This window comes from Dendropsophus ebraccatus, chromosome 3, assembly GCF_027789765.1.
Source record: "Dendropsophus ebraccatus isolate aDenEbr1 chromosome 3, aDenEbr1.pat, whole genome shotgun sequence".
NCBI lineage: Eukaryota > Metazoa > Chordata > Amphibia > Anura > Hylidae > Dendropsophus > Dendropsophus ebraccatus.
In genome coordinates, this window is record NC_091456.1 from 50,811,902 (window position 1) to 50,832,319 (window position 20,418).

At 41.3% G+C, this 20,418-nt stretch overlaps 1 protein-coding gene across 12 annotated transcripts in view; it reads left to right on the forward strand.

The window, feature by feature from the left end:
• Positions 1 to 20,152, forward strand: part of CDC14B (cell division cycle 14B) — a 66,018-nt gene extending 45,866 nt beyond the window's left edge. For 4 of the 12 annotated variants that reach the window (XM_069961731.1, XM_069961722.1, XM_069961732.1 and 1 more), the window contains exons 11-15: positions 716 to 878; positions 2,161 to 2,261; positions 11,241 to 11,348; positions 13,014 to 13,073; positions 13,434 to 20,152. In XM_069961731.1, the coding sequence (XP_069817832.1) occupies positions 716 to 878; positions 2,161 to 2,261; positions 11,241 to 11,348; positions 13,014 to 13,073; positions 13,434 to 13,470 (469 nt within the window). In that variant the 3' untranslated portion in view covers positions 13,471 to 20,152. Of the gene's footprint in view, positions 1 to 715; positions 879 to 2,160; positions 2,262 to 2,559; positions 2,594 to 8,359; positions 8,502 to 11,240; positions 11,349 to 13,013; positions 13,074 to 13,433 lie in introns of those variants that run through there. The other 8 variants (XM_069961723.1, XM_069961728.1, XM_069961725.1 and 5 more) reach the window with 6 other exon arrangements.
• The last annotated feature ends 266 nt before the right edge of the window (positions 20,153 to 20,418 follow it).

The following is a 20,418-nucleotide window of genomic DNA, read 5'->3' on the forward strand; positions in this document are numbered from 1 at the left end:
TGCTGATCTATAGAGGAGGTCACAGCAGCACAGAAGATGTCAGGAGAGGAGTGTGCTGATCTATGGGGAGGTCACAGCAGCACAGAGGATGTCAGGAAAGGAGTGTGCTGATCTATAGAGGAGGTCACAGCAGCACAGAAGATGTCAGGAGAGGAGTGTGCTGATCTATGGGGAGGTCACAGCAGCACAGAGGGTGTCAGGAGAGGAGGGGGCTGATCTTATAAGGGGGGGTTGTATTTTTTTTCGAGGTATCGAACTGGTATTGAGTATCGAACTAAAAAATCAAGTATTGGTATCGAACTCAAAATTCTGGTATCGTGACATCACTAGTCAGTTATTGGCACAATTAATCTAATAAGGCTGCAAAACCATTGCATTTTTACAGTTTAGGAAAACACATCATGTCTGCAGCATGTAAATAAACCCACAGATCAGGACTGCAGCTATGATTGTCCATATTGCTGCTGTGTTCCCACCAGTGTCAGTACTATAACATTACATTAGTGCATGGGAATACCTTCACGCTGGGGGCATAGTATTATAGCACAGCTCAGCATAGGTATAGGTTCCTAACCCATTGCCACTTTGGTAGTGTCTGTACTTATTTTGATGTTGATAACCTTATCTGTGCCCTTTTTTATTGATTACTCAAAAAGCAGTCATCTTGGCTAGAAGCAAGATAATGCAAAGTATGCTATATGTATATATTTTACAGCAAACAAATGAGTCTGTGGAACGAAGGTGACATTTATCGCAAAAAGAGGAGAGAGCAAGAAAATGGCAACAAATTAGCAGTAACCTTTATTCTCTCTGGGGTGGATGATATTTCACTTCGCGATGATTTAGGTAAAGCTTCTGGCAAAGAAGACATTGAGCTGGTAAGCATACCCATGACATTATCCACACACATAGACTCATAGCAGTCGGGATTGATATGATATTCTCCCCTAAATGCATTTAAAGGGGTATTCCAGAAAAAAATAAAATAAAATCTTTCAAATCAACTGGGTGCCATTTGTAATTTACATCTGTTAAAAAATCTCAAGTCTTTCAGTACTTATCAGCTGCTGTATGTCCTACAGGAAGTGTATTATTTCCGGTCTGGCAAGAAGGTGAGGTTTTCTATGGGGATTTGCTGCTGCTCTGGACAGTTCCTGTCACGGACAGAGGTGGCAGTAGAGAGCACTCTGTCAGATTTTTTTTTAATAGAAGCAAATCTTCGGCACTTTTCTGGCACTAGTTTGATTATTATTAATTTTTTTTGTACTGGAATATTCCTTGAGGGTGCGTTCACACGTAACTGATCCGCAGTGGATTTCGCGGAATGCACAAACTCACAGACCGCCCCATTAACCCCCATCACCTGGTCCCTGCTCCAGCTTGCTTCGGGGGTACCCGGCACGTCCCGCTCGACCAATCAGTGCGCTGCCCCCTGATTGGCTGAGCGGGGCGTGAAGACGTCGGGAGCCCCAAAGCAAGCCGGAGCGGGGACCAGGTGATGCATACGCTCCGGCAGCCGGGGGGTTAATGGGGCGGGCTGCTGACATACACCAGGATTTACATCCTGCTACGAGTTTGTCTGCAATTGAGTGTACAGGCCAGGGATCTGCAACGGATCTCGCTACGAATTCACAGCGAGAAATCCGCTGTGGATCCGTTAGGTGTGAACACACCCTGAATGCATTTTTATAGTTAGAGTGAATTGCATTTAAGGTTAGGAGAACATTCATTAATCTGGATTTGGAGGGGGTCCGTTTTGTTGAATCCATACCAAAGCTTTCTATGATGTTCTTATATCATGTGATCCATGCCTTTGATTGCTGTGTGTGGGAGCCATGTATCTGTGCCAAGAACAGGATCCCATCAGAACAAAACCCCTAGGGAAGATTTCCTTGCATTGTACTGACAGAATTCTTGGCACAATATAGAAAGCCACTACACAGCCCTAGGCCCAAGTACAGCCACTTGGAAGCTGCCTTACAGAGTGTAAGATATAGAGGAGAACTAGCTTACTGTTCCTTGGAAGGATTAGTCTGAAGTTTATGTTTTTGATCATGTATAGGAATAGAGAAAGAATGTGCTGTATAGTCCGCTCCTTCACCTCCAGGTTACATCTGGGGGTTTAATAGCTTGTACCCACTCTTATTTCTTCCTAAACAGTACAGTGATGATGATGAGGCCATCAGCATGACACAGGGGGATAAACTTCGTGTATTGAAGAGTAAGCGTCAGACAAGGACATCCTCTGCCGCTCCACTGTCGTAAGTAAACCTAGTCCTTAGATTTAGGTTGTCTGCACCCCCTAAGCCATACCATAACAGGATTTCTTCCCAAAAATATTAAAACACATGTTAGAGTATATTTTTAGTTTATATGTTTTAGCATTTTTAGTTGATTTATTGATTTGTGGTTTTGCAAAGACCACAATGATGGTAAGCATATATTTTTTTTATTTAGCACCCAGCCATTAGCTAGAATTTTCCATAAAGTTCTAGCTAATTATTCTTTCATCTATATGTACATGATTGATTGTAGTAACAAACCTTTCTTTCTAAGCAGAGAGCAGATAGCCTCAGACTCATTTGCTTTGGAGGTAACTTTCCAGCTGGCTGGATTGAGCTGTACATGCCACGTTTGTATATTGTAGTGTAATATCTGCAAGTGGGGGCATAAGGCATCTAGACGTTATGATTCTTATGCAGTGCTATGTAATGAAAACTAAAAAAGTTTCCACGTATGAGATTGCTTGTGATGACATAATATTAACGCTTGCCATGAACCGATCAGTTCTTCTTACTGAATTGCTCTTTGTATATTGAGTATTTAAAAAATAATCAAATGGTGCCAGCATTGTCCCTGCATGTGAAATCGTGAGGATAGGCAATAAATGTATCATCACTGAGTGTTGGGACCCCCACCACTTGCAAGAACAGTTCCCTTGTGAATGGAGCAGCAGTGCACTTGTGTGAACACCGTTCCATTCACTGCTGTGGGACTGTCAGCTATCACACTCAGCAATATGTCAGTCCCATAGCAGTGAACTGAGCATTGGTAACACAAACATACTGTTATTCTTTTCACAAGGGGCTCAAAGCAACCTTTATTCTTGTGAATGGTGAGGGTCTCAGTCCGTCCCCCAACGATAACAATAATTACGTATCATTTGGAGAGGTGATAAATGCTTTTAGTGATTAAAGTTACATTTTACAGCACATGTTAGTGTCATCAGGAATCCCACAAACACAATACATGACATGATCTTGTCTGATGTCACCTTTGGTGTGGTCTGTTAAAAGCCAGATACTCTATCAAGCTATTGTTTTTACTAAATTTACTTAAAGGGGTTTTCCGATTTAAAACCTACTTTTCTCTCTTCGGAAGCTCTGCCTGCAATCTCTTACTTGTCGCCTATCCTGTGTGGGATTTTAATCGGAAAATCCCTTTAACTAGTTTTTGCCTTTTACTTTAATCTGTCTATGAGCATTTTTAGCATCTTAGTGCACCTTATAAGTAAAGCACTGATAATGCAGACAGTTTGCTTGGTACATTGGACTATATATGTAATGAAGTCCAAAAGACCAGATCATTAATATATACAGTGGTGCCTTGGATTACGAGCAAAATTTGTTCCGGGACCGTGCTTGTAATCCAAAGTCATTCTTATACCAAAGCAAATTTTCCCATAAGAAATCATTGAAATGTAGACAATTGGTTCCACACCCCAAAAATTATTTTATAATCATTATAGCAGCAGTGTGTATAGCTGAGTGTGAGTGCAAGCACATTATAGCAGCAGTGTGTATAGCTGAGTGTGAGTGCAAGCACATTATAGCAGGAATGGAGAGGATGGGAAACACAAGGACTGATAGAGACTGCAGGGAGCATGAAGGAATGAGCAGGGCAGATGTGGACACAGTATAGCAGCACTCTGTCCGGCGAGAGAGGGGTTAAAGCTATAAAGAGATTACCCCCACAGTCCTGTCCCCTGATGCAAGCCCCAGCCTGACGTGGATCTGCTATAAATTGGAAGGTAAGAGAGACTTCCTGGGTCAGAGTACTGTGCTGCAGACCCCGCTATGCAGGCCATGCCCCTCCCCCACTCACGCTCCCACCCAATACCAGGAGCTCTTAAACCAAAGCAATGCTCTTAAACCAAGTCACAATTTTGGAAAACTGTGAGCTCTTCTTGCAAAACGCTCTTAAACCAAGTTACTCTTAAACCAAGGTACCACTGTATGTATGTGTGTATATATATATATATATATACTTCTCACTCCTAGCTTTTGGCTCAGTTTGTGGATCATAATTATTTTAAAGGGGTTGGATATCAACCACCCCACCACAGGGAGAACCTCCCCCCCAAACTCCCCCCCCCCCCCCCGACTCCAATGGCAACCAGAACAATCCCTGGATCAACGTATCACCGGAAATCTAATGCCTATAACTTGTAATATTATATTGTTCAAGAGAAGCATCCAGGCCTCCCTTGAACTTATTTAATGAATCGGCCATGACAACATCATGTGGCAGAGAGTTCCACAGTCTTACCGCTCATACAGTAAAGAACCCGCGTCGATGCTGATGATAAAATCTTCTTTCCTCTAGACGTAGAGGATGCCCCCTTGTCATGGTTACAGACCTAGGAGTAAAAAGACCACTACAAAGATCTCTGTACTGTCCATTCATATATTTGTACATTGTGATCAGATCGCCCCTAAGACGTCTTTCTAGCGTAAATAACCCCAAGCGTGATAACCTGTCCTGGTACTGTAACCCGCCCATTGCCTTAATGACCTTTGTTGCCCTCTGCACCCGCTCTAGTTCAGCTGTGTCCTTCTTATATACCGGTGCCCAAAACTGTACACGGTATTCCATATGTGGTATGACCAGTGATTTATAAAGAGGCAAGACTATGTTCTCATCTTTAGCATCTATACCTCTTTTGATGCATCCCATTATTTTATTAGCCTTGGCAGCTGCTGCCTGGCACTGATCACTAAAGTTGAGTTTACTGTCCACCAATACCCCCAGGTCCTTTTCGGAAGTAGTTTTACCCAGTGTTTTATTATTTAGCATATAACTGTATTTATTATTTCTATGGCCCAAGTGCATAACCTTACATTTATCCACATTAAACTTCATTTGCCATTTCACCGCCCAAGCCTCTAGCTTCTCCAAATCCCTCTGTAATATGATATTATCATCCTCTGTGGTGAGTCTTATCTAGGTACAGTAAGTGATAGACTGATGACCTAGAACTTTTCTTTCCTAACGCTCACTATAGGTTACCCTATTAGATGCAGCTTTAGCTTGTTTCCCTGAGACAGCAAAAAGGTAATGAAAAGTATGGTTGCAGCTGAGGGTCAGGGTCCATTTACACAGAAAGATCATCTGACAGATTATCTGCCAAAGATTTGAAGCCAAAGCCAGAAATGGATTTGAAAAGAGGAGAAATCTCCCGTGCCGGGGTGACAGGCTCCCGACCCCCCTGTTAGAGCCCCCTATACTCACCTAATTCCGCCGGGTCCCGCTTCTGGAGGTGGTCGGGTGACAGAGATCTCAGCCGCTGCAGCCCGCCGCGCGCGCTGAGAGATGAGTCCAACGCTCATAGAGAATGACGGAGCGCTGGACTCGCCTGTCATTCTCTATGGGTGTTGGACTCATCTCTCAGCGCGCGCGCCGGGCTGCAGCGGCTGAGATCTTCCTCACCTGACCACCTCCAGAAGCGGGACCCGGCGGGATTAGGTAAGTATAGGGGGCTCTAACGGGGGGTCAGGAGCCTGTCACCCCGGCACGAGGGGTGACAGGTTCCCTTTAAGGCATGATCACTGTTTATAGTCTGTTTCTGGCTTTGGCTTGAAATCTTTGGCAGATAATCTGTCAGATAATCTTTCTGTGTAAATGGACCCTCAGTAAGCATTATACATGGGGGGGGGGTAGTGCTTATTGGGATCTTCAGTAATATATCACACTGGATTATATTGAGCAGTGTAAGGTTCAGCATTATAGCCAGGAATACTCATAGGATCTTATAAACTGTGTGTGCAGTTAGGCACTTTTTTCCCGAAATATCATGTTCTGTGTTTTATGAAAGCGGATTTAATAGTGGGGTTTACATTGTTGCCAATCTATGGGCAGTATTATACTTATTTACGTTTCAATGACTGGCACATAGTAGAAACACCTCTGTTCTTAAGGTACTGGTTTTTAGGCTCTGCTATTAAACAGTCCCATGCCAGATATAGTTGGCTCCTTGTGTTCTAAGCTGCCTGTATCATCCACAGTGCAGTACCTAATAAGAGATGCATCACCACATGTGTACTGCATGACAAAGTGTAGCTATTTTTGATGATTCAGTTTGACCACAATGTGGCTGAAATTAAAGGGCTTATCCAGGATTTCAAAAGTGGCATCGCTCCTCTCCTCAGGTTGTTAATGGGAAACCAATTCAGCTCCATTCACTTCAATAAAACTGATCTGTAAAACCACACCCAGACTGGGGACAGGAGAGTTGCTGTTTCTGAAGGAAAGCAGCCATTTTTTTCTGAGCTTGGGTAACCCCTTTAACTTTATCCCTAAAGCTGTGTTTATTGGCTCAGATCATAAAGAGGACCTGTTAGCTCTCCTGACATGTCTAGAACTTTCTGCTGCATCTTATCCTAGAACTTCTTACTTTTGTGCTTCTCCTGAAAATGCACAGCCGAATTGACATCCAGATGTTACCATTCCTTTGTGAATTCCATGTGTCCCCTGATTGTGTCAGTGGTTATAAACCAGTTGTAGGTTTATTCATTCAGTGGATATTGGAGGCCCCCAGGGTTTAAGCATAAGATGCCGCAATATTTTCACATGATACATTTACTGCATGGCTTCCATCTAGATATGGAAATAGAACCTTTGCAGCAAACTGGATAATCTTAAATCTCATCCACACATTGTGAAAAATGTTTAATGCATGAATTGACCATGGTGTGAATTGTTATATCTACAGCATGTCGATTTATGGCAGTTAAAACTCTGCAACAAAACCAATGTGAATTAGGTTTTATACACATGATTGTTCCATATGTGGCACGTACAGTGTAGATGTTGGCAGAATTGTTAAAATGGGATGCTGACATGTGCAAGGAAAGGCACAGGCTTTTTTTTTTTTTCCTTTTACTATATATACTCAGCAGCGGTGATCGATGTCCAGCGCGCGCGCGTCACCCGCTCCTGTGACCCCTCATCTGTGTACTGTGATTGAAGGGGCGGAAGTCACGCTCTCCCATAGTGAATGCATTGGAAAGCTTGACTTCCGTCCTTCAATCACAGGAGACAGAAGAGGGGTCACCACAAAAGCAGGCTGGATTTGAATGGTGTCCCAGGACCGGAACAAAGCCGCGCCACAGGATACCGATCACTGCCGGTGAGTATACGCACCAGCGCGCAGGTGGGGGGGGGGGCAAATAATTATTTTTTTTTGTAAACTGTTACTTTAAAGTCAATTGGCCGGTGCCTGTCTATGCGCACATACATCAGCAGCCCTTTTTTTAATGTGAACCAAGGTTTAAGGTCCCCATACACCTTAGACTTATGGTGGCCACCGGTATAAGGTGTATATGGCTGTATCTACGCCAATGCTTCTCAATTCCAGTCCTCTTGGCTCCCCAACAGGTCAGATTTTGAGGATTTCCTTAGTATTTTACAGGTGAGATTATGAGATTCTTTCTTTGTATGGGGTATCCTCAAAACATCACCTGTTTCCTGAGCCATGAGAACTGAAATTGAGAATCACTGATCTAGAACAACCACTACTTTGTACTGGACTTGCAGATTTTGCTGTGGATCCATGAGTAAACACACAAGCAGGATTCGGTATGGATTTCCCTGCAGATGATGGGTCGGCTTTGTTGCAGCATTACCTGACCCATGTGGATGACCCTCATTGTTTCATGGGAGATGTCAGGAGAGCTGACAGGTCATCTGTAAATCCTTTGTATAGTGTTAGCGGGCACGTATCTGCTTTCCTTGGTGGATATGTGCTGATAAATAGGCACAAGGACATCAAGCACGTTCAGTTTGGAAGCAATGTTGCATGGGGGTGTATGAGTTAGGCTTTCTTGCCTGTGTCGTCCTGTTATTGGAAAGGGGTACTGGTTTGCTTTATTCACAGAGAAGACTATAGTTCTTTGCCTTGTTCATGATTGTGCTGTTTCATTTCTGTATTCCCTTGAGCATGGTCCAGTGAAAGAGGATGCTGCATGACCCGTGGAGTCTGTGATCCGTCATATGACACTGCCGTTGTGTGTGTGCTGTAGCCTGCCAAGTCCTGCTTCTCCATTTGCTTTTTTATGTTCATCTTCTCCCCTTCTTTTAGATGGGCCCTAGCTATGCTGTTCTCTGCATTGTGTGCCGTTGTCACCTGGTGGATTGTATGTGGCTCCCCTCTGCCCTTCGTGCTATTCTGTCTTGATGGTTTAAGAGCATAATAGCCTTCAGGAGCGTGGCCCTTGGCCAGTGTAAGTGTCTCGTCATGTTCTGTGTTTTGTGTGTGAGTGCATGGGCTGTGTCTGCTGCTTTCCCCTAATTTTCCGTATTTGTATATTGTGCAGATTTGATTCAGTTGTAAATAACTTCAATTGTAAAAAATATATCTGCTTTTTATTCCTTTTTATTTTATGTCTTTTATGCATGAACTGCAAAGTACATTTTGAAAAATCTCCAATGCTATTGGTCCAGCTTCTTCCTCCAGCTACATTGCTGTACAGTAATTGATACACGTGCCACAATGTAACTATGTTTTAGTGTGTTGCATTAACCCCACTGATACCAAGACTGGGGGCTGTAGTACTAGTGTAGCCTTGTGATCATTTTTGCTTTTTTTTTTCCCCTGCCCAACAGTGCCTGTCCAGGCCAAGTGAAAGTTGTGAAGAGGATGCAGTGCTGACCAATGCTGCTGCCCCTTCATTCTCCAATGTCAGGGCCTCAGACATCGAATCCCCACTGATCATATTGTGATGGAGTATCCAGCAATATGTCACAATGTCATTTTATTGCTGTGATATGCCATCACTTTACAATTAGTGAGGATCCAATGCCTGGGACCCCCTGGTATTCATTAGAATGAGGGGATTGCAGCCGGAGTGTAAGTCTTCCTCACCACTGTTCATCCCCTGCACAGCCCCAGGGCACCAGGCTTGTACAGAGAACCCTAGCGCAGCCCTTTCCATGAAGTGCTTCACCACAGCTGTGTCTCTGGGTCAGTGGGGAATAGATCCCCACCTATAATAAAGTGATGACATTTCCTAACAATATGCCGTTGGGACAGATAAACCCTTTTTAAGGGAAATGTGTCATCAGAAAATTATTTATTGTTTACATGATGTTTTTATTTTAAACATATTTTTTAAAGGGGAACACAAATTTAACCTGCTGATAGCGTCTTATAGTGCCTGGGACACTGAGGAGGAAGGTGCTGTGCTGGTCCTGTACTGTTAGTCTGAGTAATCTTCGCTCTGGTGCACTGTTAGGAGCACTGCCAGGATGCTAGGATGACGCAGCAGTGCTCCTAACAGTGCACTGCAGCGAAGATTCCTCCGACTAACAGCTTGGGACCAGCACCGAGGAGGAAGGTAACACACGTATCTTCCTCCTCAGTGTCCCGGGCGCTGTAAGGGGCTATCTGCAGGTAAGATTTGTCTAACCTGCTGATAGTTCCCCTTTAAAGAATTTTTGGTGACGTTTTTTTTCTTATTTAAAATTTTTCTATTTGTATCATAAAATAATCCTGAAATCTTGCAGTTTTCATTCTCACTACTGGGGCTAAACAATAGCAGCTCCACTATGGGAAAGACAATAGCAGCTCCCTGTGGAATGACCTCTTCACAGGTCACAGAGTGCGCTCAGTAATGTTTCACATTCACCTCAAGGGGACAAACTGTCTATTGCCATCTATGTCCATGAGTCTTGCTGTAAAGCATGTCACTAAATGCTGTTAAAAACATAACAGTGTACAAAAAGTAAAATAAAAAAAAGGACAGTCAGAAAATAGAAACAGATTAGAATAAAAGAGTAAGATGCATAGACATAAAAGATGAAAGCTCATTGACATTCAGGATAAGGGAGAGTGGAGGTAAGAGAATCTGAAAAAGGCCATGAGGACTGACAGGAAGGGCCAGGAAAAGGGATAGACAGGTTAAGAACTACCTAAGGGGTCTTCCTGACAAGCAAGGTTGGTAAAATCAGATGCATACCACATATATGATGTGAAGGTGCACAAAGGAATAGTACCGTACAGGACTATACTGTTCTCTCCCCATTTCCTCTCGGAACTGTGGCCATAACCCTTTCCCACAATCTCCCTTGCCTTGATCTTAGTATGTGTGGCCCCCTTAGTGGATTCCTTGAGGTGGCTGTATCTAAGGTTATCAAAACAAAGAAGGCGCATGGGGATTAGTGAGTCTATATCCCCTCAAACTGTACATATTCAGAAATGCTTGTACATTTTAATTATGTTTAATGATTGCACTTTCTTTTTACTATTCACTGGGGGATATTAAGTGCACTGGTGGTATTTGGTATTGTTCAGTAGTTTGTTTTTTGGGGTGAGGCCCCAGCACAATATATGAGTGCTCTCCCTGTATACATTGTGGTCTCATGTCTTGCTGATTCTGATCTGAGGGGCCCGCCATCTACCCCGAGGCTGTCCCTGTGTATACCTATGCCCCTGTACATGGGTCTACTTGTACTTATTTGCCATATCAACAGCTGGTTGAAGACATTTATTGTCAACTAATATCCTTTAGTCCGTTTCCATGTGAGTTTCACCTTATGTTTACTTCCATTCAGTATGTAATGGTGGCATGGATTTTCCTTTCCTAAGCACATAACCTTATGGCTATCAATAATAAACCTCATTTGCCTCTTTTCAGCCTAACCTTCCAACCTACCCAGATCTGTATGTACTCTGAGTAAAGGGTGCAAAAGTCCATACCTAGCTAGAATTCTGTATTCTATCTATCCATATCTCTGTCCATCTATCCGTACTATTCTATGTGAGGAGCTAGACTAATAATTTTTTTATGTACATGTATAGTAATAGAGGTAAAATAGCATCATTACTAGGTGAGATCTGTGATTGGTGAATCTTTATGAACCTTCCCGACCTCTCCTCCATTAGACAGGATGACATGTAATGTTTGAGATGTGTGTATTTAATGCAGACCACATCAATCTATTCTATTTTGAACTCTTTCCAGAGTAATTCTGCAGTCCAGTGTGCAGAATCCCAGGTCAGATTTATCTGAGAGTTCATGCATTACAAAAAGGACAACCAGGTCTTCTACAGGAGGCAGCACATTGAGAGGGTAAGCTTGTACCTCCCTACCCAGTATACTCCGTTTGTTACCAGTAAGTCCTGTCTAGGACCTGGTTCATGTACTGGATGTATGTATATAACCATGAAGTTAGCGCACTGCTAAGTGTGGTGACATATGTTCTGTTTTGTCATAGAAAATGGAGTATGCCCCTGTGATGTATAGTCTCAGTAATATCCCCTTTATATAGCTGGCATGCAGTTTCCTTAGTCAGGCATCTTATTACATACTTGTGTATGTACAGCACTGGTTATATTAATCAGTATATACTGATATGGATAATCTGTTAACTATATCTGTCCCCTATGTTATCCTTTTTGTGGCAAGCATAGCATGGAAGTGGGATACTGATTTTAGGGCAGTGGTTTTCTACTAGACAAAGAGGTGTTGTAGCTGTATATGAGTGTATATGTTACATACACAGGACATATGATAGCAGTAATAAGCAGTACTGCTGTGAATCCCGCATTGGGCACACTTACTAGAAGCAGGAAGAGCATCTCTCTGCAATATAATGAACCTATAGGCCAATGAAGAGCTTGTATGAGAAACTGATGACATTTCTATATCTATCTACATCGTAACTTTATTACATTTTGGTAGTGATGTGTAAGTATTGATGTATTTGGTGATTTTTGAATCCATGCCAGGTCTTACAACCCATATCTGCTAGAAATCCTAAGAATTGTCATTAGTATCTCAGTAGTACAACCTCTATATTAAATTCTATCTCTGCCTAGATATGATATACAAGAACAGTTTGCACATATTTAATAGTAAAGTCAAGGACTTAAAGGGGTTATCCAGTGCTACAAACACATGGCTACTTTTCCCCCTCTCTTGTCTCCAGTTCAGGTGTGGTTTTCAATTAAGCTCCATTTACTTCAATGAAACTGAGTTTGAAACCCCACCCAATCTGGAGACACGAGAGGGGGGAAAGTGTTTTTTTTTGTAGCGCTGGATAACCCCTTTAAAGGGATTTGGCGGCACTTAAATTTTTTTGATATTGTGCTGCAGACATATGAAAAATAAAGTGAGCCAATGCGTATCTCTCTATTCTCAATCTGGCATTCTTCTGCGTAGTCTCCGATGTCCCCCGCTGGTCACAGCTGCTGCCACTTCTGAGACAGACTTGTCTCAGGAGCAACAACCCGCTCAGCCAATGGCTGTCTGCAGACCTGTCCCTTCTCTGTCAGTGGTTGGCTGAGCAGGCTGTCACTTCCAAGATGAGTTTGTCTTGGTAGTGGCAGCGGCTGCGACTAGCGAGGGACACTAGAAACACTGCAAAAGAACACCAGAGGAGCGCGGAGAAGGTAATCATAGGCTCTTTGAAATTTTTAACATTGTGCTGCAGACATGGAAAGCAACAATGAGCCGGATAACCCCTTTATTTGTAGTTGGGAGATCATTTACTAGTATAAGAGATAGAAATGTGCCATATTCTCTAACTTGCATAGTGTTTGTTATAGCTAGATCTTTATAGACGGCCTCCTAGCGGCAGCCACAGATTACATGGTGGTGGTAATAACAACCAATCAGGATTGTGCTTCTTTGCCTCATGCTTTTAACTTTAATCATTCCTCTTCTACTTCCTCTTAACATAGAGCTTCTTGCTTATTTCATTACTTGTTACCATTCTTTCTACTTTCCCCACAGCGTGATTCCTGAGCGGAAGAAAAGGATTGCTTTGCACCAAATGCGCTTAATGAAATTATGGTACTTCCCGGCCTCTGCTGCTCTTTGCCTGCAAAATGTGCTTGACCAGCTCTTTCAGTCTTATTAAAGCAACCTGTCTGTGTCGCTTTACCACTAACACAGCGCGCCTCGACGTCAGCAACAAACAAATCTGTGTCTTGGCAGCTTTCTTTAGATACTGCTTTCTGTTTGCTTCACCAGTATGTTGGTTTGGCGTGTGTGGTTTTGCCTATCTGTTTTTGTGTATGTGAAGTCACCGATGCTTTTTGATATATTTTTATTTATTTATTTATTCTTTTTTGTGTGTGTATATAACTGCAGTCGGTTTCCTCAATAGTCAACTATTCTGACTTCTTTTTTCATATTCGTTTCTTTTAACAGCCACACGGTTCCACGCACTCGGACAGTGTTGCGGTAAATCGATTGTCACTTGCTAGAATAGAAGATTGCTTTTCTGGAAGAATATAAAGAAGAGTGGAGGAAATATGGACCTCTCAAAGAAAATGCTACCCCGATCTGCCTTTATCCCACCTTCCCAAAAAAAAAAAAAAAAAAACGGAAACCTTGTTCCACTGTCTTTGTTTTGCTTCCCCACCAGCAAAGAGAAAGAAGCTGGATTGGTGGCTGAACACACTCTAAAATTACGTTTGGTACCCGGAGGCAGTATTGTGCATGCAGCCCATGATGCCGATGTGGCATGTACCTTGTGATGGCAATCATTTCATAAGAGCACTACAACAACCCGTGTGCTGTACAACAGAAAGGAACCATGCAGCACGTTCCATTGTCTTGTCAGTCAACCAATCATGATTTTCCTTGTTTTAAAAGGAGACTTTCCATGTAAGTTTATGTATATATTCTTAAAGTCTAACCCGAAAACTTTATAACTCACAATACCAAAGGGTTTCTCACGATTGCTGTGGAAGACACAAGATGGCTGGGCCAGGTCTCCCTACAGGAATTCAATTAACTGGAAACTTTATAGTTCACGTACAGTTTGGTATGCCGAGCTATTGTTCAAAGAATGTGCTTTTAAGAATGGACTAAAGTATGTTTTTTTTTTTTTTTTTTTCTTTCTTCCTGACTAATGATTTTTATTTTATTTTTTTTTTACTTTTCCATTAAAGTAAAGCAGATTGGGGGAAATGTCCAAAATGAAGAAGTTTAAAGTTGTTTTGGCTAGATATCATGTAAAATATGGAAGGTTGTTTGTTTTTTGTACATTATTTTTTTTACTTCTATGGCAAGATTTCTGAAAGATGACAGTGATTCAGAATGTTCAGCCAGTTTTAAGAATGAATCATGCCTAATGGAATCCAATAATTGTGCCGTCCCATATCTAATCATAAGGAAATTGACAAAAGGTCTAAACATTTTAACATTTAGGCTATGTTCACACACCGTAAAAATAAAAGAAAAATACGGTCGGGTTTTCAATATAATAATGTGCTCCATTTAAGTCAATGGGAAATTGGTTGGCAGTGCACACAGTATACAATAAGGGCAGTAATTGATCACGACTGTCTAAATAATGAACATGCTCATTATTTACAAGCTGCTTCTTCTCCAATTTCATTTTCACTTACAATTATAATTGTATTTTGATATTTCTTTATTATGTGTGAACATAGTCTTACAGTCCTAAATAGCTTTCAAAACTCATGGTCAGGCCGGAGTTACACATGCAGGTTTTGATGCAGTTTTCAGGGCAAAATCAGAAGTGGATTTAGAGGGAATGGAAAATATAATGGAAGAGTTTGTACCTGCCAGATCCAATTCTGGCTCAATAAACTGCTATAAAATCTGCATGTGTGTTTACAGCCTTATGTAATTCAGCACCCTGGAGTTATATGGGCTGTTGGTGAAATATAGCTGCATTTTAGCACCTATATTGTAGGGACAGCATCAGGACAATATAGACATACTAATGGCTTTGACCTATTTAGGGGCCACATTTTTACACTGTGAACATGTAAACAGTGTATTAATTCTGCTTTAAATAAAGCATATTATGTATGTACACCAATTCTAGCAACTATTCTCCTCTGACTGGTTTACTAGAGGGTTCCTTTGTAAGTCTTATAAAACAGCCTGGCTTTACCGAAATTTCAGATGTCTAACATGGTAAATCAATTATTGTGCAGGTTTCAGAAAATATGGCTGTGTTCTTACAAAAACAGCACCACCCGCCCATCGGTTGTGGCCAGTAGTGCAGGTCTGCTTCATTGAAGGGAATAGGGCTGAGCTGTAAAACCAGGCACCCTATGGAAAAGGCAGCTATGCTTTACTAATCTGGTATTACATCTTTCAGCATGAAATGTCTGTTTTAGTGAATTCTTGTATTCTCTGTGAACTTTTCTTCCAGTTTGCTTTGTCATTCAGCTGTTATTTTTTCTGAAAATCTGTGGATAAATGGATCATCTGCTGTGTCAGTCGAGTATACCCATACATAATATGACGGTGTAAGCAGAGATTGAACAGCGTTATGCTGCGTTTACACGAAGTGATAATTCGTCCAATCGATCGTTTAACGATTTATAGCATTTATATAACTTTATAGCAAACGGCAATTTGAGAACATGTTGAAAGATGAACGATTTCTCGCTCGTCGCTTAATCATTTGCTGTGTTTACACAGAACGGATTATCGCTCAAATGCAATCGTTATTGCGAAAATTCAAACGATAATCATTCCGTGTAAACGCAGCATTAGACTCTGTACATAGTGACATGCCCCTTTGGCAGGTGTAATGGTAACACCCTGCTGTCAGGTTATGTATTTACAAAAATATTGGAGAATTAGTCCTTGCAGAAAGGATATGTAACAACCAGACAAACAAATCACATAATTAAGTATATCCAAAAAAGTCTCAGCAGCACAAGACAACCAAGTATGGGCGCACATCTCACCAAACCGGACCCAGGTTCATATGAAATTCCAAGTAACATGAAGGAGACCGCACAGTCCAAAGTGAAGACACTTTTTAATCATATCAGTGCAACGTTTCGGCTCAAAGTGTAGCCATCAAACGTTGCACTGGTGTGATTGAAAAGTGTCTTCACTTTGTAAGTGCGGTCTTCTTTGTGTTACATAATTAAGTATACTTTTTTTTTCTTTTCTTTGTAACCTTCCTGGATTAACATTTTTTGTGGTTTGTTATACGAGTGAATTGCAAGCTCAGCCACTATAGATTAGTTAATATAAGCAAACCTGGTTTCGGGGGGTTTGCCTCAGGGCAGATGAAATGCTGGCAGATTTAACAGAACTCTATGATTTAGTCGTAGTCGCGGAAATGTGATTTTCCTTTGTGAGTGAGATAATGTACATTTTCAGTATCTGCTTTGAACATTAGGATTGTAAGGCATGTTATAACTCCAATCAGCCGAGATAGTTTGCATTGTAATGTCGACAAATATAGATGAGATCGCTGCTGCTGCTACTTTTCTTTAGAGTTTATATCACTAGATTAACTAGGGCTGTATGAGCTGCATGTGTAACCATGACCAAATAACGTGCTTATAATCACAAACAATGTTACTAGTGCTGTGTAGATGTATGGGCCAAAGAAAGTGTGCTCTATGAAGTAAAAGCCTTTAACCACGTGAGCACAAGCCCTTAGAAGGTTTTTTTTTCAGGCCATGAGCATCAGTGATGCATCCTTTACATTACTGTCTAATCCGTGGGATTTTTTTTTCCGTTTTACCCAACATTCTTAACATAGAGGCTAATTTCCAACTAAGCCCTAAGGATGGAAAAGGGGCATTGGTACTGGTCCTACTGATCAGACCCCACCAGTATTAAAGAAAACCTGTCACCACATTTATGCTGCTTAAAAGATTGATCACGTAGGGCAGTTTTCTGTTGTTTTTTTTAAACTGCCACTGCAGTTTTTGTGCCAAAACCAGTAGAGATTTAGATGGGATGGACAATATAAAGTGAGGACTTGTACTTCTCTTTCCTGTTGGATCCACTTTTGGTTTTGCCACAGTGTCAGTTTTTGAAAAAACTGATGTGTGATTTCAGCCTGAACCATCATCGGTCATCAGGGCGGACTCCTGTGGCTTCTCATTCCTCAGGCATTGATTGTTTACTCCCTGTTTGAGTATATGGAAAGATCTGTCATCATGGCAGAGAGAAGTGATGATGGGGTCTCTCTAAAGAGGATATCCAGCCTTACTAAACCTTACACCATTTATTTTCCAATAGCCAGGCAGTGTTGCTGATAATTGGTGAAGAAATAGGGGCATAGTCTCGGCCACATTCTGATCGTAAATGTGGTCTCCATTGGATGGAAAAAGAGACATAAGTGTTATTGGCAACAAGAGGGGAAAAAACGAAGTATTGCTTTAAAGGGATATTCTGGCGAATTGCATTCATTAGTTTTTTTTATTTCATAAAGTTATACCACTTGAAAATGTAAAAAAAAACTGCAGCAGAAAGGGGCAACATGGCCCTTTTTCTGCTACCAGTGGCTGCGTTGGGAACTGCAGGGCTGCACAAGCAACACAGCAACACTACTGCATGCATGCTACCAATACTGAGTCTTCCATTGACTTGAGTTCACACTTAGTATTTCCTGATTTTGGATGAAAAAATTCCCAAAGACTGAATACTGTGTATAAACATATGTTTGTCTTCTTTATGTTGGCAGAAGAATACAAATTGCCCTTGGGAAAGCTGCCTGTGTCAGGTTCCTGCCCACTCTTGATACAGGGTGCCATTGTTGCAGCGCAAGTAACACAGGTTGCTTCCATAAATCCAATATATGCATTAGTATAGACATTCCAGGGGGGCTTAGTATCACTAATGCTGCATGGAGCAGCCCTAGTGATACATAACTGCTGGGACAGTGCTTCTGCAGCCCTTACTGCTGTCAATGCAAAATATTAAAGAAAATGTTTTGTTTTACTTAAAGGTATATTAAAAAGTTATATAACTTTATGACAGAGATCATTTTAAATCTCCTGAATACCCCTTTAATATATACAAAGTGAATGCTCACAATATTATAGCAATGTTGACAATACTTAAGTCCAATTTGTTGTCCTACAGCATGGGTCTCCAAGCTGTGGCCCTCCAGCTGTTGTGAAACTCCCGTCATGCCTGGACAGCTAAAGCTTTGTATTTGTCTGTGTATTTGATGGGAAATGTAGTTTTGCAATAGCTGGAGGGCCGCAGTTTGGAGACCCATGTCCTACAGTGTTGATCCTGAGGAAGGCAAAACATCTCCCATAGAGCAGTAGCTGTCTCCTCTTAGGGTATATGCACACGGAGTAATTCTCGCGGAAAACAGTGTGGAATCCGACACTCACTTTCCCGCGCTCCCACTTGAAGTTCCACCTGTCACATAGGCTCCCTTATATGCTTGGCCGGATTGCATCATCCGCCCAAAGAAATGACATGTCACTTCTTTAGGCGGACAGTGGAATCTGCCCGACCGTAGAATGGAGTCTATGGAGCCGGCAGAGAGGGAAGCGGGAGCGTGCGGGGGTGAGCGGCGGATTCCACACAGAGTTTTCTGCGAGAATTACTCAGTGTGCATATACCCTAATGGATGAAAAAAATTCTTCAGGTCATAAAGCCTGAGATTTCTCCTCTTTTCAAAACCATTCCTGGCTTTGGCTTCAAATCGTTGGCGGATAATCTGTCAAATAATCTTTCTGTGTAACTGGACCCTTAGCCCATGTAAAAGTCAGTGATCAGCCGAGGAGCCACACGTCTCCATGTGTAAACGGGATGTGCGGCCAATAGCAAGATATCCAAATGGACAAATGATACAGTGCTCATTCATGTGACCCAGCCACACTGTTAAAACGTGCAGGCACTGAATAGAAGTGGCAGTCCCACTGATAGCTGCTCGCTTGTATTCTTATTGAACACAGCCCCATATTGAACTATGTAAAATGACCTTTACATTGTTTTAATGTAGATCGGTGTGGTGGCCTCTTATCTCCATTTTCTTTTCAGATATGTGTATGATGATCGTTCCTTATGCTGCTAGAATGTAGTTGACATTGTGTCAAAATGTTTCCACGTTTTGTTTTTTTTTTAATTTAATTTTTTAGGACAGCTGAACATTTTCATCAAGAAAAATTTGTGTTAGTAGCATAAACTCAGCAGCAGAAGGTAAAGTTATTTACTCACCCACACAGTACCAATAAAAAGTACACGTTATAAAATTTCACATTTATCATAGGTTATATTCTGTAATTAGATTCCCAAAATAAATACTCAGGGATGTGACAAAGAGGAGCTAAAAAAGGTTATGTAAAAGCTGTCCATCTTAGGTTAGGTTTATATTTGCATTTAAAAAAAATAAATAAATTTAGCTTTCCACCCAGATCAATTTACATTTGGCCTCATGCAAAACCGTCCACAGGCACAAGGAGTACACCGCCATATGGAGCCCTGTACGGTGCATACATACGATTGCTCTCCATGTATCAGGCAATCTGATGGAGTAAGTCACAGGTTGTATTCTTGGATTCAGATAAAAAATTAGAAATTTAGAGGCATATGGAGCATCAGTAAGGCCTCATAGAATTCTATGGACACTGTTTTATAGCGCAGCACAGTTTGGAGGTGCCAAATGATAACTTTGACAATGATTTAATTAATTGGATACGTACTTTATGAATTTTTATGCAAAAACACATACACAAAAAAGCAACAGTAACCTTAGTCTTATGTGATCAGTCCACATAGATAGGACTGTGTAACTGATAGGAATTGACCATGGAATAGTCCCTTTCCTGTACCCCTTCTGTATCACTGAGACCCTGGTTAGTGTCTGTGCCTTTTTATGTTGACTCATCACTTCAGAATGTTGAGCCCGCTGTGTAAACATTATTTTTAGTAAATAGTATATTTGTAATCCTATTTTTTTAAACTAAACTGAGCTACTGAGAGGTTGATGTTTGGCAGAAGATATTTTTTATTGTGTAAAAAAAAGATTTTAAAAAACTAAGCAACTTTCACAGTTTAATATGCTATGTGTTGTATATAAACCCTGCTACACTTAAGTGTTTTTCTACAATCCCTCGGATGTTTGTAAATATATCATTCCGTTAAATAAACTAATTCATTCTTTGTACCCAGAATTGAATATCATTTGTATATCATTTATACTGGTCCTGTTTACAAATTAAATTCATGTTGTATTATATATGCTAAAAGTTTTATCTTCATCCCTCAATAAAAATCACACATCCTACATATACTTGAAGATTCTAAATAATGCCAAAAAATTGCTTAAACCACCAAAGAAAAAGGACATGCTAAATAGGCAAAACTAGCCTATTTGTACAAAATCTGTTCACAGTTCTAGTCAGTTTACATGTATACACATGTGCACACAAACTTACAT